General features: G+C 42.6%; 1 protein-coding gene across 1 annotated transcript in view; it reads right to left on the bottom strand.

Moving 5' to 3' along the window:
• LOC144824276 (zona pellucida-like domain-containing protein 1) overlaps positions 1-23,130 on the bottom strand; it is a 260,372-nt gene that overhangs the window by 58,082 nt on the left and 179,160 nt on the right. Inside the window, exon 8 of the mRNA XM_078683407.1 lies at positions 7,910-8,045. Within this exon, the coding sequence (XP_078539533.1) occupies positions 7,910-8,045 (136 nt within the window). The remainder of the gene's footprint in view (positions 1-7,909; positions 8,046-23,130) is intronic.

Here is a 23,130-nt window from a genome sequence, read left to right on the forward strand (position 1 = left end):
CTCCAGCAGCGGCGAGGGATCTGTTGGGTGCAATGGTGAGTGGTGGGTTTCTGGTAGGTGAAGTAGATGCAGTGGTGGTCGTTCCAGAGGAGTTCGGTAGTGTGGCTGAAGGAGACGTGGGAGCTTGAGGAGAAGACAGGGTCGCGCGTGTGGCTGGCGGAGTGGGCAGGCGTTGTGACTAGTTGCCTCAGTCCGAGGTTGGCGAGGTATCAATCAGGGTGGTGGAGTTGCTGTCATTGTTGTTTTCAAGGTGAAAGTTCAGGTCTGTGGAGGTCTGGGGTCGGAGTCCAGGAGGTCTGTAGATGAGGGTGTCTCTGAGGGCGGAGTTGGGGCCCGTGTGGATCTGGAAATGCATGTGTTTGGCGGTGCTGAGTGTGTCGTCGGTGCTGGTCGAGACCCTGATGCTGTTCTTGTGGACGATGGCGATTCCTCCTCCGACTCCGTTGGTGCGGTCTCTGCGGGTGATCTTGTAGCCGTCTGGGATGGCAATGGCGATGTTGGGTGTAGAGGAGTTGTTCATCCAGGTCTCTGTCAGGAAGGCGACACCCGGGGATGAAGTGTTGAGCAGGTCCCAGAGCTTGACGGCATGTTTGCGTGTGGAGCTGGTGTTCAGTAGGATGCATCGGAGGTGATTGTGGCCTTTCTTGGCAGGTGGTTTGGCGGCTCTGAGGCTGGTGTAGCTGCAGTTCTGGCAGGTGAAGGGACCCTGTGTGCGTTTCGGGGCAGCTTTGAAGCAGGTGTGGGTCCATCCGGAGTTGAGAGCAGGCACAGGGGGTAGACAGACAACAGCGGTCACAGACACCAGAAGACAGTAAGGGCAGTACAGGGAAAGACAGCGACAGTGATACAAACCTAAGGCCTTCCACTGGCCACCAGGGATGAGGCACAGGTGGTAGCCTGCGGGTGGAGGAGGGCCTCAACGTCTGAGCAGTGGCAGCTGGAGCAGGGTCAGGACACACAGGCAGAGCTGTGTGGTGGGGGAGCGACCTACCTAACAAGGTCAAGTGTCGCTTGACCTTTAGGATTGTTGAAGTTAGGATTGGCTGTAACCTGTATTTTTCAAATCCATCAACAGAGAATTAATTACACTTTAATAGAGGATTTTCCTGCTGCTCGATAGAAGAAAAATGTACAATTGATCATATTTTACTTGACTGTATGTTTTAATGAATCTTCATTGTTTCTTTTTAAAGATAGGTTTTTTTAAGTTGTGGTACTACAGGTAGAGATTAAAAAAAAACATTTGAGAGAAAAGTGTTATTTAAATGTAGTTTTCACTTTGAGCCACTTTTTAAGTTGTGTTATGCAAATTGATAATTATATCTTAACCTATCTGTTTTATTGGATGCGTGCCCAATGAAGATGGCCACAGGACGTGCATCAAGGGAGCTCCGTCAAACCATCACTGAATCCTTCGTCTTCTTGCTACACTACGCATAAAATCTGCCCAGCAATGCAGTGATTTCTCTTCCCCATGTCTGCTTTTTGTGTGGGGAGAGCGCCGACGAATTTGTGACTGCACCTGAGGAGCATGCCGGGAGGCAGAGCAGATGCGACTGACAACGCGGCTCGGGGCCTACTGATGCCACACTCCCTTAGACCAGGAGGGAGCCGCCAAAGGAAGCTGACACTGTGCCGCAAGGATCCTCGCCAGTCACTGTTGAGGCCTCCGTGGATGTCTGTGGCCCTTGGGCTTCTGACCCGACGACATTGGCTGACTCCATGGCCGGAGGGCTGACTGTGTTCATCCTCCTAGACTGGAAGGAACTGATGCCGGGAAATACTCTGCCCGGTAGCCTTTGAGTATCCTGAAGAGGGGCCCCCGCGGATATCTTGATTTCCTGGAGAAGCTGCACCTCCCTTGCCTGCTGACGCTGTGACCTGGAGGGCATCTCGGCTTCTGGGGGGTCAGGTATTTCTTTGGGCCTCAATAGGGGGCCCAACTGAGTGACGAGCCCTTCCACCTCCCTCATGGGCAGTGGGGAGTTGAAGGCCCAATAAACTCGGCCCTGGAGGGGGACTGCTGAATGCCTTGTGGAGCAAGAGCCTGAGTGGCACACAGCAGGGGTGAGTTGCAGCCATGCAGAGGCTGGGAGTGCGCTACTCTCGCCTAAGAGGAGCAACACGTTTGGTTCTGTGGCTGCTCTGACAGCTGGAGGATGACGCAGGCAGTGGGGATTATGTGCCCCTCAACTGGGTGAACCTCTACAGAATGGGCCTGAAGCGTAACTGCCATATGCCCTGTAAGGTCGTTTTGAGGAGACCCTGCGGGAATCAGGATATGGTGAAGACTAAAGCGGCGAGAGAAGGCATGCTGAAGGTGCTGGCCTGGTAAGTCATACACTAAATGGTGACAGGCGTGGGTGTAACCTGGTGGTGAGTGAGCCCTCGACCGACCTGGTTATCCTGCTACGTAAGAGGTCACGGGGCACCTGACTATCATGTCCGTATGGGACACTTGGGACCCTTGGACTCTTCATGTGTCCTGGAGTAGGTGGGACCCAGACTTGTGGTCACTGGCTCGCCTTCTGGATTCACCCATATCTTTTGAGTATTAAGGCATGTCCCTGGTCTGCGTCTGTGCTGGAGAACTTTTGTACTGCTGAGTAGCTGTGGCCTGGCCCTCTCTCCAACCCCTGAGTGATTGGGACCTCCGGGAGATGTTGAGACAAGCCTGCAGTGGAATTGTGCTTAGTCCCTGGCCACATACTGCTTTGATCATGCTCACTTGGGAAGCTGTGGTATACATGGCCACATAGCCTTGTGCTGCAGCCCTTCTGCCTTCTGACTGCTACTAACTGCCTGAACAGTCAACAGGGGACATTGCCTCCTGGACTGGGTTGGGTGATTGATACCTACTGATTGCACCCCCACAATTGAAATATGGGGAAGGACAGGTCCCATAGACAGCAGCAGGGGAATACAACTACCCAATACACCAACCCTCACCAGACCACCCACATAATCACTTGGTAGGAGTGCCAGGATGAGAGCGAGAGCGCTGCCCTCCTAGAGGCGATTCAGGGCTCCAGAGTTGCTCTTGAGGGTCAAATTGTGGGGGTGCCCATTGAAGGTAATCTAATGAGAGTGGACCTCCACAAAGTGACAGATAAGGTGGATAAAGTAGAATCCAACATTGCTTCCCTGCAGATGGAGGTATGAAAACTCAAGCAACAGGTCTCCCGATTGACGGAGGTCCCCAACACCTTGGAGGGTAGAGTGGAGGATACTGAGGGTCATTCACATAGGAAAAATGTGCACCTACTGGGCTTCCGGGAGAGAGTGGAGATCCAATCAGGGGAGCACTTCTTGGAGCATTGGGTGCAGCTCAATCTACGTCCTAGGGGCTTATGTAACTTTTTGTGGTGGAGAGGGCACATAGAGAGTTGGCGCTGGTCCCTCCCCCGAGTGCTCCCGGAGGGCCCTTATCGCTAGAGTACTGCATTTGCGGAGGGTGCCTGAGCTGCACACGTCATTCCTTGCATTCAAGAACAGCAATGGAAGTCAAAATGATCTCCTCTACCCAACTAAACATCATGTAATTGCAGTGGTAAAATCACATTTCCTTGCACGCTCTGAGGATGTGTGATCCTGGTAAGACATGTCAACTGGTCCCTTAGTGCTCTGCTTGAGTGAGGCAGAGCTCTTTCATACTTGAAGTGGGCAACGTGGGTGCAGGCATCCTTGCCCGCACCTGGGGTGGCAACAAAGCTACGGGGGCACTGAACGTAATGCGATTCGGGGCGATGGCACCATGGATGCCACGGTGGGTGAGCCGGTGCCGGAGACATTGCTGAGTGAGCCATCGCTGAAAGGAGAAACCTTGGATGCTCTTACTCAAAAAACTGATGTTGATGTTGATACAGTGCCACCTTGAATGATTGTGTGTTGTTTCTCTGATTGCGGGGAACTCCATGCGGCTGTTCCTATTTGTACTGTGGGGAGGAGCTTGATTGGCAATGTCTGATGGAGGCACTGATGGCGGCCCTGGCTGGTGCCGCTGATGGAAGCTGGAAGCAGTTTTAAGCATGCTAATGTAGAGGATGTTTGTATGCATGCACATGATCTGCCCTTCCCGGGAATCGTGAGTGCCCAGTGGGTGTGACAGATTGTATGGAGCACCAGTGTTTTTCAAGGGATGTTCTTCATTTTGTATTATGTGTATGAGGTTGTTTTCCTGTTGTGTGTGACTGGGAGGAGCGGTTCTCTTCAGTGCTGAGTTTCTCCTTGGGGATAGATACCGATGGTGTATGTCTTGACACATTGATCTCTTTGGACATGTATGATGGTGTGGGTTAGTCCTACTTGTCCCGGGGGGAGGTTGTTAGGTTCTTTAGTTCTCTTGCTTGTTTTGTTACCTTCCAGGTTGGTTGCTGTCATGTCACAAGGAAGGGTGCACTGCTCTAACTACACACATTAATGTAATAATAAGTAAGCCTGGATCTTGTAAACTCCTCTCTTGGATTGTGCATGGGCTAGGGACCTATAAAAACACGACAGAGTGCTCACTCTCCTTAAATGATACAGTGCGGGGATTGCATGCTAGCAGGAGACCTATCTCTCGGATGCAGGGGCTGCAAGGCTGGCCAGGAAATTAAAGGGTCATGTTTATTTAGCTAATTATTCAACTTTTTCACATGGTGTCATAGTATGGTTCGCACTTGGGGCTCGCTTTGCCCTGTATTACATGGAGGCAGATATTGAGGGGCGTTATTTTTTACTACAGGGCAAACTTGTTAGGGTGGATGTAGCTTTTGTCAATACATATGGACCCAAACATTGATGACAAGTGCTTTTATCTGAAGGTGCGGGATGTCCTTTTGCCTGCGCTGGACTCTTGGGTGCGGATGGAGGGTGACTTTAACTGCATGCTGGATGGTGTCCTTGACCACAACCTGCTATGTTCACCACTAAGCCAAGGATGACCTATTCCCTTCAAGTGGTTACGGACTAAATGGACCTGTGTGATGTTTGGAAGCTTACCACCCCACCTCGAGAGAATATACTTGTTATTCCCCCACCCACAGTACGTTCTGTAGACTTAATAGCATATTTCTTCCCAAATGTGTCCCAAACTCCTTTCTGTGACACATTTGTCTCGCTATCTATCTGATCATGCGCCTGTCCACTGTGAGATTGAGTTGGTATGGTTGTGCTTGGTCGCTATTAACTTGGATATTCCCCACCCGAAGTGTGAGCAAGGAGACATTGGCGGGTGCCCTGACTGACTTCTTAGACATTAACTGGTCCTCTACGCACAGTCGGTCCACTGAATGGGAGGCAATGAAGGCTGTGATTTGAGGGTGGTGGATAAGCCTCCCTGGCAGGGTGTGGCAAACTTTGCTGGCTGAACTCATTCAGAGGGAGCCTCTGCATGCACATATTCAGAAATACCTCCAGATGATGTGGAGGGGCGGCAAGGGAAAGTATTGGCTCATCAGCAGGTTGGTACTTTAAGGGATAGGCTCGAAAAGTACACTCTGAAATCTTATCGCCAGCTCCTCTATAGAGAAGGGTTGCTCAGGTCAGTTGTTGTCCTGGTTCTGTCAGTGGGAGGCAATTCGCCTCCCTGTACTTCACCTTAGGTCCTCACAGTGTGGGAAGTTTACACACAAAGGGGCATAGTGGATGTTCTTAAGTCCCATCTGGAATAGGTGCACTATACTCCGCAGCCCCCCAACCCGGAGCACATTGCTGTACATTTAACCAACCTGACGCTTTTGAGACTGGGGGAAGCTGCTGCTCAAAATTTGGATACAGATCTAACCTTTTATGATATCCGGACGGCGTTTGCCCACCTACCCAGGGGGAAGGTTCTGGGCAGTGACGGTTTCCCCTTTTAATTTTATCCGACCTTTGCCCCCATACTTATGCAACGAATGTTGGAGGTATACTTGGAGGTTCCAATACCTTGGAACCATCTGCCTATTATCCAATGATCAATATGGATACGAAGGTGCTTTGCTAAGCCCTGGCCCTCAGATTGCGACTGGTGATTACACAATTAATTCATGATGACTAATGCAGTTTCATACCCAGACGTAATACCACCATGAACCTCTGATGGCAAATGCATGTGCTCCACAAGGTGGAAGGTAGAGATAAAGAGCTGTCAGTTGTCTCCATTGATATTGCCAAAGCATTCAACATGGTCCACTGGCACTACCTTATACGAGTGCTGGAGGAGAGGGGGTGTGGTGTACATTTCCAAGCTTGGGTGCGTCTTTTATATACCGGTCCCACAGCAAGGGTAATACTAGGAAAATTATGCTGAGAGCCATGGTTGGTAGGTAGGGGCACCCATCCGAGATGCCCGTTGTCACCCCTCCTCTTTGCTATAGCTTAGGAACCACTGGCCATCCAAATCTGACAGGTCATTACTGGATAGTGGATTATAGTGGGGACAGTCAACCGTCTAATATCTCTATTTTTCGGCCCTTCTCCTGCTATTACACAACCTGGATACCTTTGGGGAGCTATTAGACAATAGGATTAATCACAGGTAGTCATTGGTGTTCCTTCTTGGAGCTCTAATTGACAGTGCACCCAAAGCATTACCGGAATGGCCAAAACATTGGGAACTGGATCAGTTTCAATACCTAGGAGTTATGGTGGAGCACACGCCCTAGAATTGCATGCAATATAATACTGGGAGGTCATTGAGGGCCTGCGGTACTCAGTCTGATTCTGGAACTCCTTTCCACTCTCCTTTATTGGCTGAGTGACAGTTTCCAATATGGTATTTCTCCCACTTTGTCAGTACTCTATGTAACACTTGTTCAATACTCTTCCCCATGTGGTTTTTCAGACATTACAGTCCCTCATTGCTACACTGATATGGGCTGGGGGTAGGGGCACAGTGGCAAGGGATTTCCTGTTCCGGCCTTTGGATGAGTGGGGGGCTAGCGGTTTCCAGTCTGGAGATCTATTACTTAGCCTCTCAGATCCAGCAGGCTGTGCATTGGCTTGCGAAGGGGAGTGAGATAAATCACTCTTACAAGACAAGGGGGGGATCTTCTCTTTTTCTTTCACAGTGTTGTTTCAACTAAACCATCTTGTTAATACAAACACACAGAATTATTCACATTTGAATTTCATGCAAGACATGAATTCCTTTTAAAGTATACTTGTTCCTCCTGATTGTTGTATCATTTTATTTTTACTGTCTATGTTTTGTCTTTTTTTGTAGTTAATTTTGTTGGAATACTTGAAAGTACATAAATACGTGTTCCTGTTCATTCAGCATGTCTAAAACGATATTAATAGTTTTTATTTCTAAAGCAATATCTAACTGCCCAACTCAAGGAGGTCATTAAACAACAAGAAAAAAAACTAAAATTCTGTGTTTAAAATCATGATCAGAGTAAAACGAAAAGAATAAATCAGCCTAGATGAAATTCAAATATGACCATGTATAAACCATGCCACATTAGATTTAAACATGTGTGATCTTCTTATTAGATAGTAACTAGGGTCTGAGACACGATCCCCAATTAAATTACTGATGGTCCAATGGTAAACATGTTCGGTGTTTTATTACCATGGTGTTGCGTATTTTTTTTTCATATATCACATGCACATATATTGATGGTGACACTTAAATGTTACTATATATTGCATGTAATTGTGTTTTTAAGGCATACTACCTTATGAAAAAGGTCCGGAAAGTGAATGGAATATTCAATTTTGTCTGAATCATGTTAACCCAATTAATGTCTAAAGCAATATTGACTTTTTGCACTCAAAAGACAAACATCAGTGTAATGAACCCTGTCCTGTTCAACGCATAACCAAGGAGTGTTAACGATTTCACTTGCCTCTACACACATGGGCTTTGGAGCCATCTCAGTCCACTTTGAATATTCTTGGAATAATGTGTTGTCACAGACAAATCTTAGTTGTGATATACCTTCACTGGCTGTGTATATTGGTCCAGAGGAAACAGTCACTGAAGACGATGTGCCCTCTGATGAGGCAGTGCTGGCTTTAGCTGATGCTCTTTTCCTCCTAGCAGATCCTGTTATGTTTGTCCCTTGGCTGCATCCCTGTTCAGAAGTGAAGACAACATTTCAAAATAAGACTAATTTTAATTTTTTAATTCTCATAATTAAGCCAGGATTCATCGAATATGGCAGAAACCCTCAATCCAAGAACTGATTAAAAAATAATGTTTCTTAAAGAGAAAATTGAAATGGCAATATAGTAATGAGAAAATGTGGGTTGTGCAATGCATGGCTTCACCAAAACACCACCTAATTACAGTCCTACACTATCTTACCCCACTGAACTCTGATGATGCAGTTTTCCATGCTCTCATTTCCATTCAAACCAGTGCTACAAGTTGGCAAGAACATTTAATAATTTTCCCATGCCCTGCAAACCTTGTTATATCTGTGCTTAGCGGCACTGCTCCTCTTTAAAATAGCATATCTAAAGTCTAAGGCGTTTATATTTGTGTGTCAGTCTATTTTTTTTAATTTTATCATCAGCCCAGCAAGTTGAAACTCCCAGTAGATATTCTAGATTTCAGTATGAAATATCCAATTTGTAGATGAGCGATTCTCTAAATCCACCTTTCCTTGCCTCTCGCCTGTAGTATGGAATACTATACCAAACTCTATTTATATGGAGCCCAAATATTTGAAGTATCGCATGAATTTAACAAAACGTATTTGTTTGCTTTCTCCATTTTACTCTCACTTTCATTTGAAAGAATATGGATCATGTCTGAAAGCTTTTTGGCAAAATTATCATTCCATGTTCCTTCTGTAAAAGTATTTGTCTTCACATCACCACATAACAACCAGTACACACTATCAGCAATTTTTAATTTGGTAGCACCATTTAATACAAGAAGCTTTGTCTTTTAAAATAATTAATACTCTGAAACTTCATCCATTCAACTAATCAAAAATGACCCCGAATTAATTCGTTATTTATAGCAGATGATGAGAAACAAAGAAACATAAAGAGAACAAAAACAATGCTTTTAATAATACTTCTTCAGCTTCAAAGCATCACCCAGAAGCTATAATTCCAATAGATGATTTGCTTTCAAATCATCTACTGATCTCTTTAGCATTAGACTAACAAATCTACAATATTGCTCATTCAATCACAGCAATCACACTTTAAGTAAGTCATTATTATAGCTTCAGAAACCTATTTTGGATGATTATATTTTATATAGCTCTTCAAAATGACATATTTAGCTGTTTAACAAATTGGATGCAGAAATATTTGATCCTCTTCTTACTCTTACTAATGTGGATACAGCTGAATGGGGTTTGATACCAGGATAGATTTGCCAAGTAGGTTTTAGTATCATTTAAATGTTGTGTCGCAATTTCTTCCGCTTGGCTTATGTATCTATAAGTTAATCACAAAAGAATGAGGCTACGCTACCAAGAAAAATAGTATAACTGAATTCAATATCCCTTATTATGGAGCAGAAGGAGCCAGTGCTTCTTTTTTCTCATGACCTAAGGTCAAATCTTATTCTGACCTCACTTTTGTTCACCATATGTTCTGAACATTTAGCCCCTTGCTTGTACTTGCAATTGTTCATGTGCATTAATTGGAACTGAATTCACAAACTACTCAACTTCATATTTGTGACTTAGGCCCCGATTTACTAAACTTTCATGCAACACAGAAAGGATACTGCGTTTTCACGCAGGGAGAGAGCAGAAAAGCATCATATTTACAAAGATATGACTCACTTCTGAGGAAGGGTCAAAGGGCCATTAAATCCTATAATCCCCCATTCATAACTTAGTTTTACTGTACCCACCCACTCTGCAAATAAAGGAACACCTTGGAGTGATTGAGAGATTTTTAATTTCCAGTTACAATCCCTCGTTCCCTTTCCTTGTAAGAGCTCCCTGGAATATGGTAGAGCCCACTATTACCTTTAGGAGTCAGGGTGAACCCGATGATGAAGCGTGACACTACTAGAGTGTGAGAGGATTATTTAAAGAAAAGGATTTTTTTCCTTTCCCACTCCTAGTGGTGTGGAGTCTAGTTGGAGCAAGCACTTTCTCTCATCACTCCAGCGGCACAAGACTAGGTTGGATACTGTTAAGTAATGCATATTCACTTCTGCTCTCTCCTTGCGATGGCACACCTGAGGAAGCCCATCACCACATGGCGCAAGCTCAAAAACAATTTTAGAGGCTTATCGCACTTGGCATGTGCAGCACACATGCAAAGAGGAATCACTGACAGAATTTCGAAATCCAAAAATTCGACGTACAAAATATCGACAGCCTATCTTCAAACAGGTAAGTACCAAAATATCGACTCCAAAATATCGACTTACAAAAATATAGACTGTAAAAATATCGATTTTTTTAAATGTCTTAAAATTAAGTTAAAAATAATATATATAAATATATTTAATAACAACTTAGAAATAATTATTAAATAAATGTAATATTAATACATAATTAATATAAATAAATAATTATATCACCAAAAATAATACATATATATATATATATAAATATATATATATATATATATATATATATATATATATATATATATATATATATAAAAAAACATATTATTAAATAAACATATTAATATAATATAAATTAATTTAATTTAATTTCATTAAATTAATTTAATTTTACTTTATTTTTACACTGTACCCCTGTACCCCAAAAACCCAAAACTGACCCTGAACCCTAAAAATGACCCTTTACCCAAAAACTAAAAACTGACCCTGAACCCTAAAAATACCCCTTTACCCAAAAACCGACCCTGAACCCTAAAAATACCCCTTTACCCAAAAACTAAAAACTAACCCTGAACCCTAAAAATACCCCTTTACCCAAAAACTAAAAACTGACCCTGAACCCTAAAAATACCCCTTTACCCAGAAACTAAAAACTGACCCTGAACCCTAAACATACCCCTTTACCCAAAAACTAAAAACTGACCCTGAACCCTAAAAATACCCCTTTACCCAGAAACTAAAAACTGACCCTGAACCCTAAAAATACCCATTTACCCAAAAACTAAAAACTGACCGTGAACCCTAAAAATACCCCTTTACCCAGAAACTAAAAACTGACCCTGAACCCTAAAAATACCCCTTTACCCAGAAACTAAAAACTGACCCTGAACCCTAAAAATACCCCTTTACCCAGAAACTAAAAACTGACCCTGAACCCTAAAAATACCCCTTTACCCAAAAACTAAAAACTGACCCTGAACCCTAAAAATACCCCTTTACCCAAAAACTAAAAACTGACCATGAACCCTAAAAATACCCCTTTACCCAGAAACTAAAAACTGACCCTGAACCCTAAAAATACCCCTTTACCCAGAAACTAAAAACTGACCCTGAACCCTAAAAATATCCCTTTACCCAAAAACTAAAAACTGACCCTGAACCCTAAAAATACCCCTTTACCCAAAAAACCAAAACTTAAATGTAATTTCCAAAACCAATTACTTTGATTTACGAAGTAAATTTTATTTAATGGTCAATTATTAATTAATTAACACATTTAATTAATTAACATATTTAATTAGTTATTATTAAATTACTCCCCACCCTATCCCCCTATAAACTCACAACCCACTACAGACATTAATTTACTAATTATTATTTATTTATTCTTTAAATATTTATAATTACCAATTATATTTTAATTATTTACCAAATAATAATTAATGAACATTTATTATTAATTTACATATTTAATTAATTAAATTAAAATTACTTCCCACCCTATTCCCCTATAAACCCACAACCCGCTAAAAAAATAATATAGTACAAAGTAATTATTTATCAATTATTCAATTATTATTAATTACCAATTATAATTTAATTAATTAACAATTATTAATTAATTAACAATTACTATTATATTACATATTTATATAATTATATTTAAATTACTTCCCACCCTATTCCCCTATAAACCCACAACCCGCTAAAAAAAAATATATAGTAAAAAGTAATTATTTATCAATTATTCAATTATTATTAATTACCAATTATAATTTAATTAATTAACAATTATTAATTAATTAACAATTACTATTATATTACATATTTATACAATTATATTTAAATTACTTCCCACCCTATTCCCCTATAAACCCACAACCCGCTAAAAAAATTAATATAGTAAAAAGTAATTATTTATCAATTATTCAATTAATATTAATTACCAATTATAATTTAATTAATTAACAATTATTAATTAATTAACAATTACTATTATATTACATATTTATATAATTATATTTAAATTACTTCCCACCCTATTCCCCTATAAACCCACAACCCGCTAAAAAAAAAATATAGTACAAAGTAATTATTTATCAATTATTCAATTATTATTAATTACCAATTATAATTTAATTAATTAACAATTATTAATTAATTAACAATTACTATTATATTACATATTTATATAATTATATTTAAATTACTTCCCACCCTATTCCCCCATAAACCCACAACCCGCAAAAAAAAAAAAATATAGTAAAAAGTAATTATTTATCAATTATTCAATTACTATTAATTACCAATTATAATTTAATTAATTAACAATTATTAGTTAATTAACAATTACTATTATATTACATATTTATATAATTATATTTAAATTACTTCCCATCCTATTCCCCTATAAACCCACAACCCGCTACAGATTCATATTACACAAGTATTACAAAATATAAAACACTTACCTAATTTTACATATTTTTGTTGTCTATATTCTATCTACTCGATATTATGTCTAGTCGATATTTTTGATTCGATATTTTGGCTATTAATATCGATAGAATCGATATTTTTGTAGTCGATATTATGTCTGGTCGATATTTTGTCAGGTCTATATTTTTAACTCGATATTTTGTCTGTCGAGAATTGTGTGATCGAAATTATGTCTGTATACCTGCAAAGAGGAAGCAATGAGGAGAAGTAAAGATATTTCTCCTCCTTACCCCTTGGTCACAAAAGCCAAATCCAATCTCAAACGTTGACAGTCCCTCGCACTTAACCCTCTTGGCAGGGGAGCACTTTTTCAAATGATGATCCTTCCCTGCTTTTTATATATTTTGCAGAACATTACTTTTCATCTTCCAGGCAATTGGTTTTGCGAGTTTGATGGAGTGATTACCAAGTTCCTGTGGGGGAATGGCAGGCCGCGAATGGCCCTAACCCACTGTTGTATACCTCCCCTTGATGAAAGTATGGGAATGACCACCTCCATCTCTACTACCTCGCTACCCGGCTTATTGTCATTCACGATTGGTTTGCAGGGGGTTGGTCTGACCAGACCAAGCTTGGGACCATGGACTTCCCTCAGCTGCAGGCCTACCTGTACCGTTCCCCTATCCCTCAGACCATCCCACCCATCACTAGGGCGGTCCTGACAGCATGGCACTCGGCCCTGCGCTACACACATTGGAACAAGAAACTCACCCAACATACTCACCTGTGGCATGAGACTTGGCTGTCACAGGCATCAGCCCTCAGTGGGTTTCGCCAGTGGGACAGATTGGAATTACACTCCCTGGGGATGTCTGGGTTGGTGATCACATCCGGGCCTTCTCAGATTTACAGCAGCGCCACTCCCTCTACCCAAAACAGTTTTTGCAACTCCGCCACGCCCTCCTTACACATGTTCCCCCTAGTACCTCACTTCCCCAATTCAACCCGCTTGAGGCACAGGTCATGATGGGCAACCTGGGGAAGGAGGGAGTGTCAGTGTCGATCTTCAGTTCGCTGGTGAACAACGGCCCAGCCACCTTAGATGCGCTGCGAGCTCGCTGGGAGGGATAGGTGGGCCTCCTGGAGCAAGCAGATTGGCAAGACGCTCTAATGGCACCCAAGACTATGACTACCTCCTTCAAACTGCGCCTTATCCTACTCTACTATCTCCACACAAAATATCTGACTCCGGTACACCTACATAAGGCAGGCTTGCATCCCCTTCCTGAGTGTACCCGTTGTGGCTAGGTCTCGGCCGATTTTTACCACATGGTCTGGCAATGTCCTGGTCTCACCCCCTTCTGGATGGGTATAGAATCTGAACTTACACAAACACTGGGTTGGAAGGTCCCCCACGACCCCTTGCACCTCCTCCCCAGAGTCTTTGTTGGCTTGGATGGCTCTCGAGCTGAGCAGCTTTTCTTGGGTATGGCGGTGGCGGTTGCCAAGCGAGATATCGCCGCTGCTTGGTCCCAAGCTAAGCCTCCTACTGTTCGTAAATGGCGCAGAGGGGTAGACTGGTGCGCGGCCCAGGAGGAACCCCTTTTTTAGGCCAGGGGATGCCCTGAAAAGTTCGAGAAGATATGGGGCAAGTGGTTACATTTACTGTTTTGAAATTGTGTCCGCTTCTCCTTTACATGACTGCTTTTTCCCTCTAAATACACATTGTGCTTATGGACAATTTCTCTATTGTTTGATGGTGATTATCTCTACTATACTAGGCTGTCTTCGTATGTTTTAGGTTTTGGAAATGTCAATAAAATTGATTATAAAAAAAAAAGATATTTCTCCTCGTTACACCAGCCTTGGTAAGGAACACAATTTTGGGGCAAATCCAGATTTACAAACTCCAGAACAATTGGGTTTACATCAAAATCTATAGGTGGATGCATGGGGATGCCCATACTCCACACATTGAATGTTTCCCCATGTAAGGTAATGCAGGGCAGCACTATGTATTGCGTTGTATTATTATTATTTTTTCTAAGTTGTGGAAAGTCACAAATATAGGGCTTTGTGTGGTTTAATCAATCACAAAATACATTTTGTGCCGGGCTGTGTCAAAAAATGATGCAACCCTTTCAGACTTTGCCCTTTCCGAAGTCATCCCCAAACGTTTTGCCTTCACCCTCATGTTTTCTGAAAGCATTTTTGATGGATTTTAGGAATGCTAACCAGTGCTAAAGTGTTTGTTCTCTCTCATTAAAACATGATAGAATTGGCTTATACCCAATTGGCATATTAAATTCACTTGTAAGACCCTAAAAAAATTGCACAAACTATACCTAGATTAAATGCTACTATTTGGACTGATGTACATCTGATGCCATCCTCCTAGGTAGCCCTTTAAACATTTCTCAGGCCTGCCATTGCAGCCTATGTGTGCAACTTTAAACTGCAATTTTGAGCTGGCAAAATAAACATTTTGCCAGGCCCAAACCCTCCTGTTTAATACAAATAAGTCACCAATAGGCCCTGGACATCCTGGAGGGCAGGGTGCAGTGTATTTAAAAAGTAAGACATGCAATTTTAAGTTTTTCATCTCTTTGTAGTAAAAATCTCTCAAATTCGTTTTTCACTACTGCAAGGCCTACCTCTCCCATAGGATAACATTGGAGATAGTTTATTACATTTATAAATCTGTAATTTCCTAACGGGAACAGGTACCCATTTTGTGTTTTGTATCTTTGGAATTACAATAAAAAATCCTCTCTCATGGCAAAGTCGAATTCTGAATTACAATTTTGAAAATACCACTTTTAGAAACTTGCCATTTTCTTGACTTAGCCATTTAGTGCCTGTAGCCTGTTCTTGTTTTCACATCATGGGGTGCAGCTGGCAGTTGGACTTTGTGTATTCCTCCTAAACACTCACACACAATAGAGCGCGTAGATGTGCCTGGATGGGCCTTCACTGGCAGGGTGGGAGGGTGAAGATGGATACAGCCCTACTTTCTCTTGGAAAGGCTGGGTCTTGCCTCCACACAAAGGGCTGCATACCCCCTGTAGTTAGGCTGGACCCAGGAACTGGGAAGGCAGGATGCCTGGGGACTTAAAAAGGAAACATCTAGAAGCGTCTCCCATCTCCTATAGGAAGAGTACCAGGTATGAATATTGGACCTCAGACATCAAGTCTTCAGTACACGGCTGAACCTGTGTATACTCTGCCAGGAAAAAGGACCGCTGAGCTGCTGAAAAGACTGCCACTCTACAGGACTACTGCTCTGAAGGACTGTTGCCCTGCTGTAATGACCTGCTGCTGGGTGAGAAGGACTGAACTTGCATCTGTTGAACCCCTGACCAAAATTGACTCCAAGGCTAGTGTTATGGCCTTCTGACCAGAGCCATAGGAACAGAAGGCTCCAGCAACCCGAATGGTCCAACCTCGAACCCAGCACCTGGACTCTATCATCTGTTTGTCCTGCCCTGCCAAGTAGTGCCGCCTCAGGCTTGGACCCTTGGAAGTGGGCCTGAAGGTGCTCTGCCAGCCCATCTGTGGATCCAGCAGATTTGATGCATCTCTTTCGGAGTGCAGAGCATCTCTAGTAGAAGTGGGCCATCGCCTTTGCTGTTCAACGCATCACCTTTGGAACCAATGCATTGCCCCTGCTGCAAGGGTTCTTCTGATGCGAAGGACTCTGCATTGACCACGCAGCCGCATCAGAACTACCACTGTGTGAAGCTTTCCAGATGCAGGACCATCCATCTCTTGTCACCTGCTGCCTCGACGATGACGTGGGTTTTCGCACAGCAGCCTTACAGCTCTTTGGAACGGATGCATCTTCGATGCTGGACTTCACATCGCACCTCCGTATCTCCTCGGATGCGACTCATCACCTTGGCTGCGTAACGCTTCCTCTGAGGGGAACATTGAAATACTCCGCTAACCTCGAGTTTAAGATACTCTTGCTCAGTAGGACTAGCCAGCCCACGCTCCATTGCCGGCGGCCTGAACTTGCAACTTTGTCTCGCTCTGGTGTAATCATATATCCACAGTTGGTGCTTTGCGCTTTTTGGTGCTATTTACACTGAAATCTTTAAACCTGCATATCTCTATTTCTACTGATTGTATTGTTCTCGTTCTATTCTTGATCTATGTATAAAAAATTACTCTATGTTTCTAAATTATTGGGAGATCCTTTTGTGGTGTGTTTTCACTGTGTTACTGTTTACAGTTAAACCTGACTGCACTGTGTCAAGCTACCAGAAGGCTAACCACAGTCTCATTTAGGGTTGGTTTGCATCTCACCCTGAAAAGGATTGTGGCTGCTGCTGACCAGGGTTCACACCCCAGTCAACCAACAACCCAATTCCTTACAGCTGGAATTTAGAAACTTGTTCAAGTAATTTTGCCTGGAGAGCCGACAGAAAACTGGGACCAACCTGCCAAGTCATTCCGACAAAGATGAGTTGCCGTTGAGCCAACGTCGTGCAGAAAGTGTGGATCCCTACAGTTTGTATCTTTGCCCAAATGAAGGAATCCGAGCTCCAAAAAAGTGATTAAGTCTGATGGCAGATATCTTCACTGAGCGAACTTGTCAAAAGAATATTTCTTCCACTCGGAGCCTTCCTGCAAAAGTAAATGGCTTCACTGAGACTTTGTCCAATGGCTATCCAGACTTGTGGAAGCCATCTGCTATAACATATATCCTGCTACCTTGCCCCATTTATAATTTTTGACTTCCACTTCAGAGAGTAAGACAGAAGGTAAAACATCCGACCAGGTCAAACGTGGTCTCTCAATTCAAACTGCACTGTATCGCAGTTGTTCTTAACTTCTGCCTTTCACTTAGTGTAGCACATGTTGTTTGATTTTGCTAAAAATATTCTCTATTTTATAAATTGGAGTGGGAATTTTATTATATTGTGTTTTTCACTTTTTACCTGTTTTGGTAATTCTAACTGCTTTACACATTTTCTTAAGTTAAGTAAGGTTGCGCTCAGGTTTACATGACAAATCTTTTTTTTTACATTAAAATTTACATTAAACCTTTACATTACTTCATTACTGAAACTTTTACTGCAGCTAACAAGAATAGTGACATTATTACTTGTGGTAGGCTAGCATCCACAACAACTAAGAAGCCACTTTATCACACCACTGAAACGCTACAGGTGAGTGTAACTGGTATTATGATAAGCTATCCTGTTTGTGGAGAGACAACCATCATTTGGGATTCGGTTTTGCTATAACATACATATATCCACAATGCAGTGTTTAGCATCTCTGTGCCTACGTGTGACTGTGGGCACACTAACATATGTTGAATTTACTTACTTCATATTCAAAATTACATCTGCCTATCCATCATTTCGCTTTGTCAAAGGCTAGTCTATTGATATCTGTTTCACACTATAGTGCTAATTGGTCTGGTGGACAGATGTCTATTGCATCATGTGGATGGTATAGATATTTTAGAGCCATGAAGGAGGAATAAACCGAAGATACATGCCAAAGAAGATACCTTGCAGGCAATAAAACAATGCACAAGCCAGGGGACCCTTTGCAGCCTTTTCTCTTAGAAGCAAACAAACATTACCTCACATTGTTCTCACGAGATGGCAAACAGGATAGAAATAAGTATTATTGATACATTGTAACAGTTTGCCTCAGGGACCTTATCATATGACTATAGCAAATTCGCTCAAGCTTGGCAAAATAAGTATCATGGTGGAAGATAGACACATGCCAAGGAAATAAAACATTCTTGAAGAAGAGGCATAATGCTGGTACATAAAATTAGATTTCCTGGACAGGCGTCCCATAATGAGCAATGGCACAACAGATCACTACACTCTCACCCTGCTCACCATCCACAAACTGCTTCTGAACCACCAGAATCAATCCTTTCACAATTCTAATTTACCTTATGGTATTGCAGGTCCATGCACAGCCTAACACTTTTATTCAATTTTTTGGACTGCAGCCTTTATCACTAGTAGCACATACTTGCACTATTTAGTGAGGTGTTCAGCTTCTCTGTCCATCTTAAGTAATGAATAGGCTCTCTGGAATCTCTTACTGCTTATATTTCGTCCTACCCGGGAATAGTCCATAGGTGTTATTTATGCTATAGTTTCACAATGGAACAATTGTTCTACCTCCCATATTCCTTATACTACCCAAGGGCTTGTGTTTTACTGTTGTAAAGCTACTCAGACCTTTATTTAGGAATGACTGTTAGAAATGGGAGTCTCTAGTTGGCAATCGTTGGCACCTTTGCCCAAATAGGGACCCTTGCTTCTAGTCAGGGAAAGGGGGATACACTCATAAAATAACCCTTGCTCACCCCCTTGGTAACTTGGCACGAGCAGACAGGCTTATCTCAGAGGCAGTGTGTAAAGCATTTGTGAACACATACAGTAATACGGTGAAAACACTACAAATGGACACCACGCCAATTTAGAAAAATAAGTAATCTTTACTAGACTTAACATCAGACCAAACGACAAAAATCCACAATACACTATCAAGAATATGACTTTAAAATGGTAGAAATAGCTTAGATCAATGTAGATGGTAAATGCAACACTTTACTCTCAAAGTAACTTAGATGCGTAACGCAAAACAAACAAAAGGGTTGCAGGGAAGGTGATGCGTCAGTTCCTTGGTTCGGGGGAGGTGATGCACCGGTTCCTTACCAGAGAGGAGGGGATGCGTCGGCTTCTTACTGCGTTCGGTTACGATGCGACAAGATGGCGCCCCGATGCGACAATCCGGTGCGATGCGACAAAATGGCGTATTTGATGTGATGCAACAACTTGGATGCGATGCGTGCACACCTGACAGCAGTGCAGCGAACTCAGTGGACTCTTGAGCCATGATAGGCCCTGCGACACGCTACTCCGGTGATGCAACAGCAATCACTGTGGTGGCGACACGCTTCTCGGGTGGTGCGTCAAACTTCTTCGGTGATGCGTCAGCAAACAGCAGCAGCGGCGGCATGCTTCTTCGGCGATGCGATGGCAACAGCTGCGGCGGCATCATGCTTCTTCCTCATTGCGTCGCGCTTCCAGCTCCCAGCGACACGCAGTCTCTAGAGGTCCCAAAAACAGCAGCAGGCACCTCTACGCAGGTAGAATTCCCAGCAAGGAAATTCAGGGGAGTTGGTGATGAAGTCTTTGTGTCCCTGAGACTTCAGAACAGTAGGCAAGCTCAGTTTCAAGCCCTTGGAGATCTTCCTCAAGATGACAAAGTCACACAAAGTTCCTTTTCTCATTTCCTTGGCAATAAGTAACCACTGCAGGCCAACCCCAAACAACACACAGCACAGGGGCAGTCTCCTCCTTCAGCTTCCTTGGATTTGCTCCTTGACAAAGTTTTTGCTTGATTCCCAGAAGGTATCTAAAGTTCTGGGGTCTGGGCCCCAATATTTATACTACTAAATCCTTTATTCTCTGGAGGCAGAGAGTGTCTGTACCTAATCAAAATCATCTCTGTCCTCCCTGGTGCAGCTTCCTGGCAGGAGGTGGAGACAGCATTGTTGAAAGCAGACCTGGCCCAGGTAGCTGAAAAGAAATCTCCTCCCCCTACTCTCTATTCTATGTAGGCTCGGGCAAGTGAAAGGAAATCTCCCCCCCTACTCTCTATTCAACCCAGGTCCCATTCAGCCCAGCCCTGACTCATCAGACTGCTGCAGCCAAAGCCCTCTCCAGCCCCCTGTCACTCACAAACCAGACATGCAATACACAAACCTAGCAGAGACATACTGGATGGTTAGGCAAGAAAATACCTACTTTTTAAAAGTGGTATTTTCAAACACAGAATGTAAAAATCACCCACACTAAAAGATGTACTTTAACTTTCTGAGTTCAGGCATACTAAACTCGTTTTTCTATCTTGTTCCCTTGGTCATGTAGGATTATAAGATGTTATAATCAAACTGCCCATTCTGGCCTATGGGAACAGGTAGCCTTGCAATAGTGAAAAACGTAATTGGCTGTAATTTACTACCAGGACATGCCACACACACACCATGGTATGTCCTACCTTTCACATACAATGCACCCTGCCCATATGGGTGACTAACATGTAGAAAAGGGAAGGTTGAGGGACTGGCAAGTGGACTCACTTGCCAAGTTGACATGGCAGTCCCAGACTGCACACTTGCTCTGCAATGGCAGGCCTGAGCCATATTTTACAAGCTGCTTCTGTGGGTGGCACAACCAGTGCTGCAAGCCCACAAGCAGCATTTGATTTACAGGCCCTGGGCACACATGATGCACTGTACTAGAGTCTGAAAAGCAAATCAAATAGCCAATCATGGAGTAATTAATCCATTTCAACAATTTACAAAAGAGAGCATATGCACTTTGTCACTGATCAGGAGTGAAAAAGTGCCCAGAGTCATAAAACAACCAACAACAGGTCAGAAAAAATACAGGAGGAAGGCAAAAAGTTCCGGGATGACATTGCAAAAAGGGCCAAGTCCAACAATGACTGACCCCCACAATGAACTCACGCATATGTTTTAGCTTCTCTTAGGTTGTATATCAGAATAGCGACCACTCACAGTACCGATTTGCCCAATATCGTTAAGGTAAGCATGCATAGGGAAGTGCAGATTTACTATTCTAAATCCACATCTACGTACATTGATAATATCGTGCAAGTCGATATCTAGAAGTCAATTTTGCTGCAGGACAATATTTGAAAGTAAATATTTTGGTACCTCATTAGCCTCTTCCACATCCACAGCCCTAAGTTACAGTACCCTATGGTGGAAATGTCAAAATACTGCTGTCACAAAGCAACTACACATTCAGCCTTCATATGATCCCCTTAACATTTTTCTATGCATTTCTGTGATAAACAATCTGTCAAAGAATTTGTCTACCTGGTCACATATTGAGCATGGTAGAAAGCCTGCTTTCACAAGGCTATCAGGCTTCGTGTGATGTTGGACGTGTCAAATGTATACCACATGTTAAGAAGGCAGAGTTGAGTCTTATGAGTGAAATTGCGCCCAGGAACAACCCCACAAATATGTCCTGAAATATTCTGAATTCCCCACATAAAAACACAAATGAGAGCCTCTTGTAGTCCCCTAAATGTGATGCATATGAACATTACACCAGACAGCATGGCAATGGTCCTGCACTTTTTGTTGAAAGAGTACAATGCAGGTGCTTCGCTCATCTTCTTTCACAATCCCTTATACACTTTCAGCACGAGTTGCCTCATTTATACCTTCTTTGCCTCAAATTGTGCATCACTAAGGTAGTGTTTAAGAAATCTGATTCAAATTCAGAGCAATACCCTCTAGCGACAGATTGCACCACAGGTGGTCTTTTTCCAGTTGTTAAGTATATCAGACAATGTTTCCTTTGATCCAGTGCCATCTTGATATATTGTATGCCACAAACAGTTGACATACTTGACCTAGCCTCACATGTAATATTTTAATGGCCAAGCCACTCTCACCCTATTTGCCCAAAAATGTATGCAATCTAGCATCAGCTTCTTCCTCCATTGAATCACCCACCAGCATGTCACCTTGAAAGTAGATCACTCTTGCCCCTTACAGCCTTTTAAATAGCACTCTCAATCAATGTTTATGCCCACACAAGTCCAAATAGCATACACATAAGTGGGAATACTCAGGGAAACTCAAGCTTGTTTCCTACTGGTGGAGACAGGAGACTGGAAAGAGATCAAGCTTCATAAGTTACTGCACCATTTCCTCTATAGCCAACACTTTATTTGTAAGTACAATATATTGCCTGTATGCACCAGTATGCTATGACTTTCAGCCATTTTGCTGCTTAGCTATGCCTGATTATTTTATTGGTCAGCAACTTAGTTAATTATATCCAAAATTGTTATCTTGCAAACACTGGCTCTCCGCCTACCTTATGAACAGCAAGTCACTCCATATTTATAATGTGCTAACAAGACAAAACCCGACCAAGCGCCGGTTTGTCTGGAAATTAATCATTTCTAAATGCTTAGTACAACACGCAATTCATTGTTACTGGTTCAAAAATCCTTTTCATTGTCAACAGTGAGTATTGCAATAATAAATTAAGAATTTTTGAAATGAAAGAATACATGATACTGAGCTTGGATTATAAGCCACAAACCTTCCTTTTAAAAAGTGCATGATCATTATAAATGATAGTATGTCTATGATTGTAGCATGCACCATGATGACTTATAGAGGCTTTGGGCCCGATGTAGGTCGGTCGGTAACGGCCGAAAATCGGTATTTTCGGCCGTTACCGACCGGTATTTGAGCTTTGGTATGTAGGGACACATATTTTACAGAATCGGTAAATTTACCGATCGGTAAATTTACCGATTCTGTAAAATACCGAATCGGTATTTCTACCGATTAGGTAAATTTGGTATGTAGGTGGGACTCTTCTGAGTCCCACAAGCCTTACCGA

Source organism: Lissotriton helveticus, chromosome 3_1, assembly GCF_964261635.1.
Source record: "Lissotriton helveticus chromosome 3_1, aLisHel1.1, whole genome shotgun sequence".
NCBI lineage: Eukaryota > Metazoa > Chordata > Amphibia > Caudata > Salamandridae > Lissotriton > Lissotriton helveticus.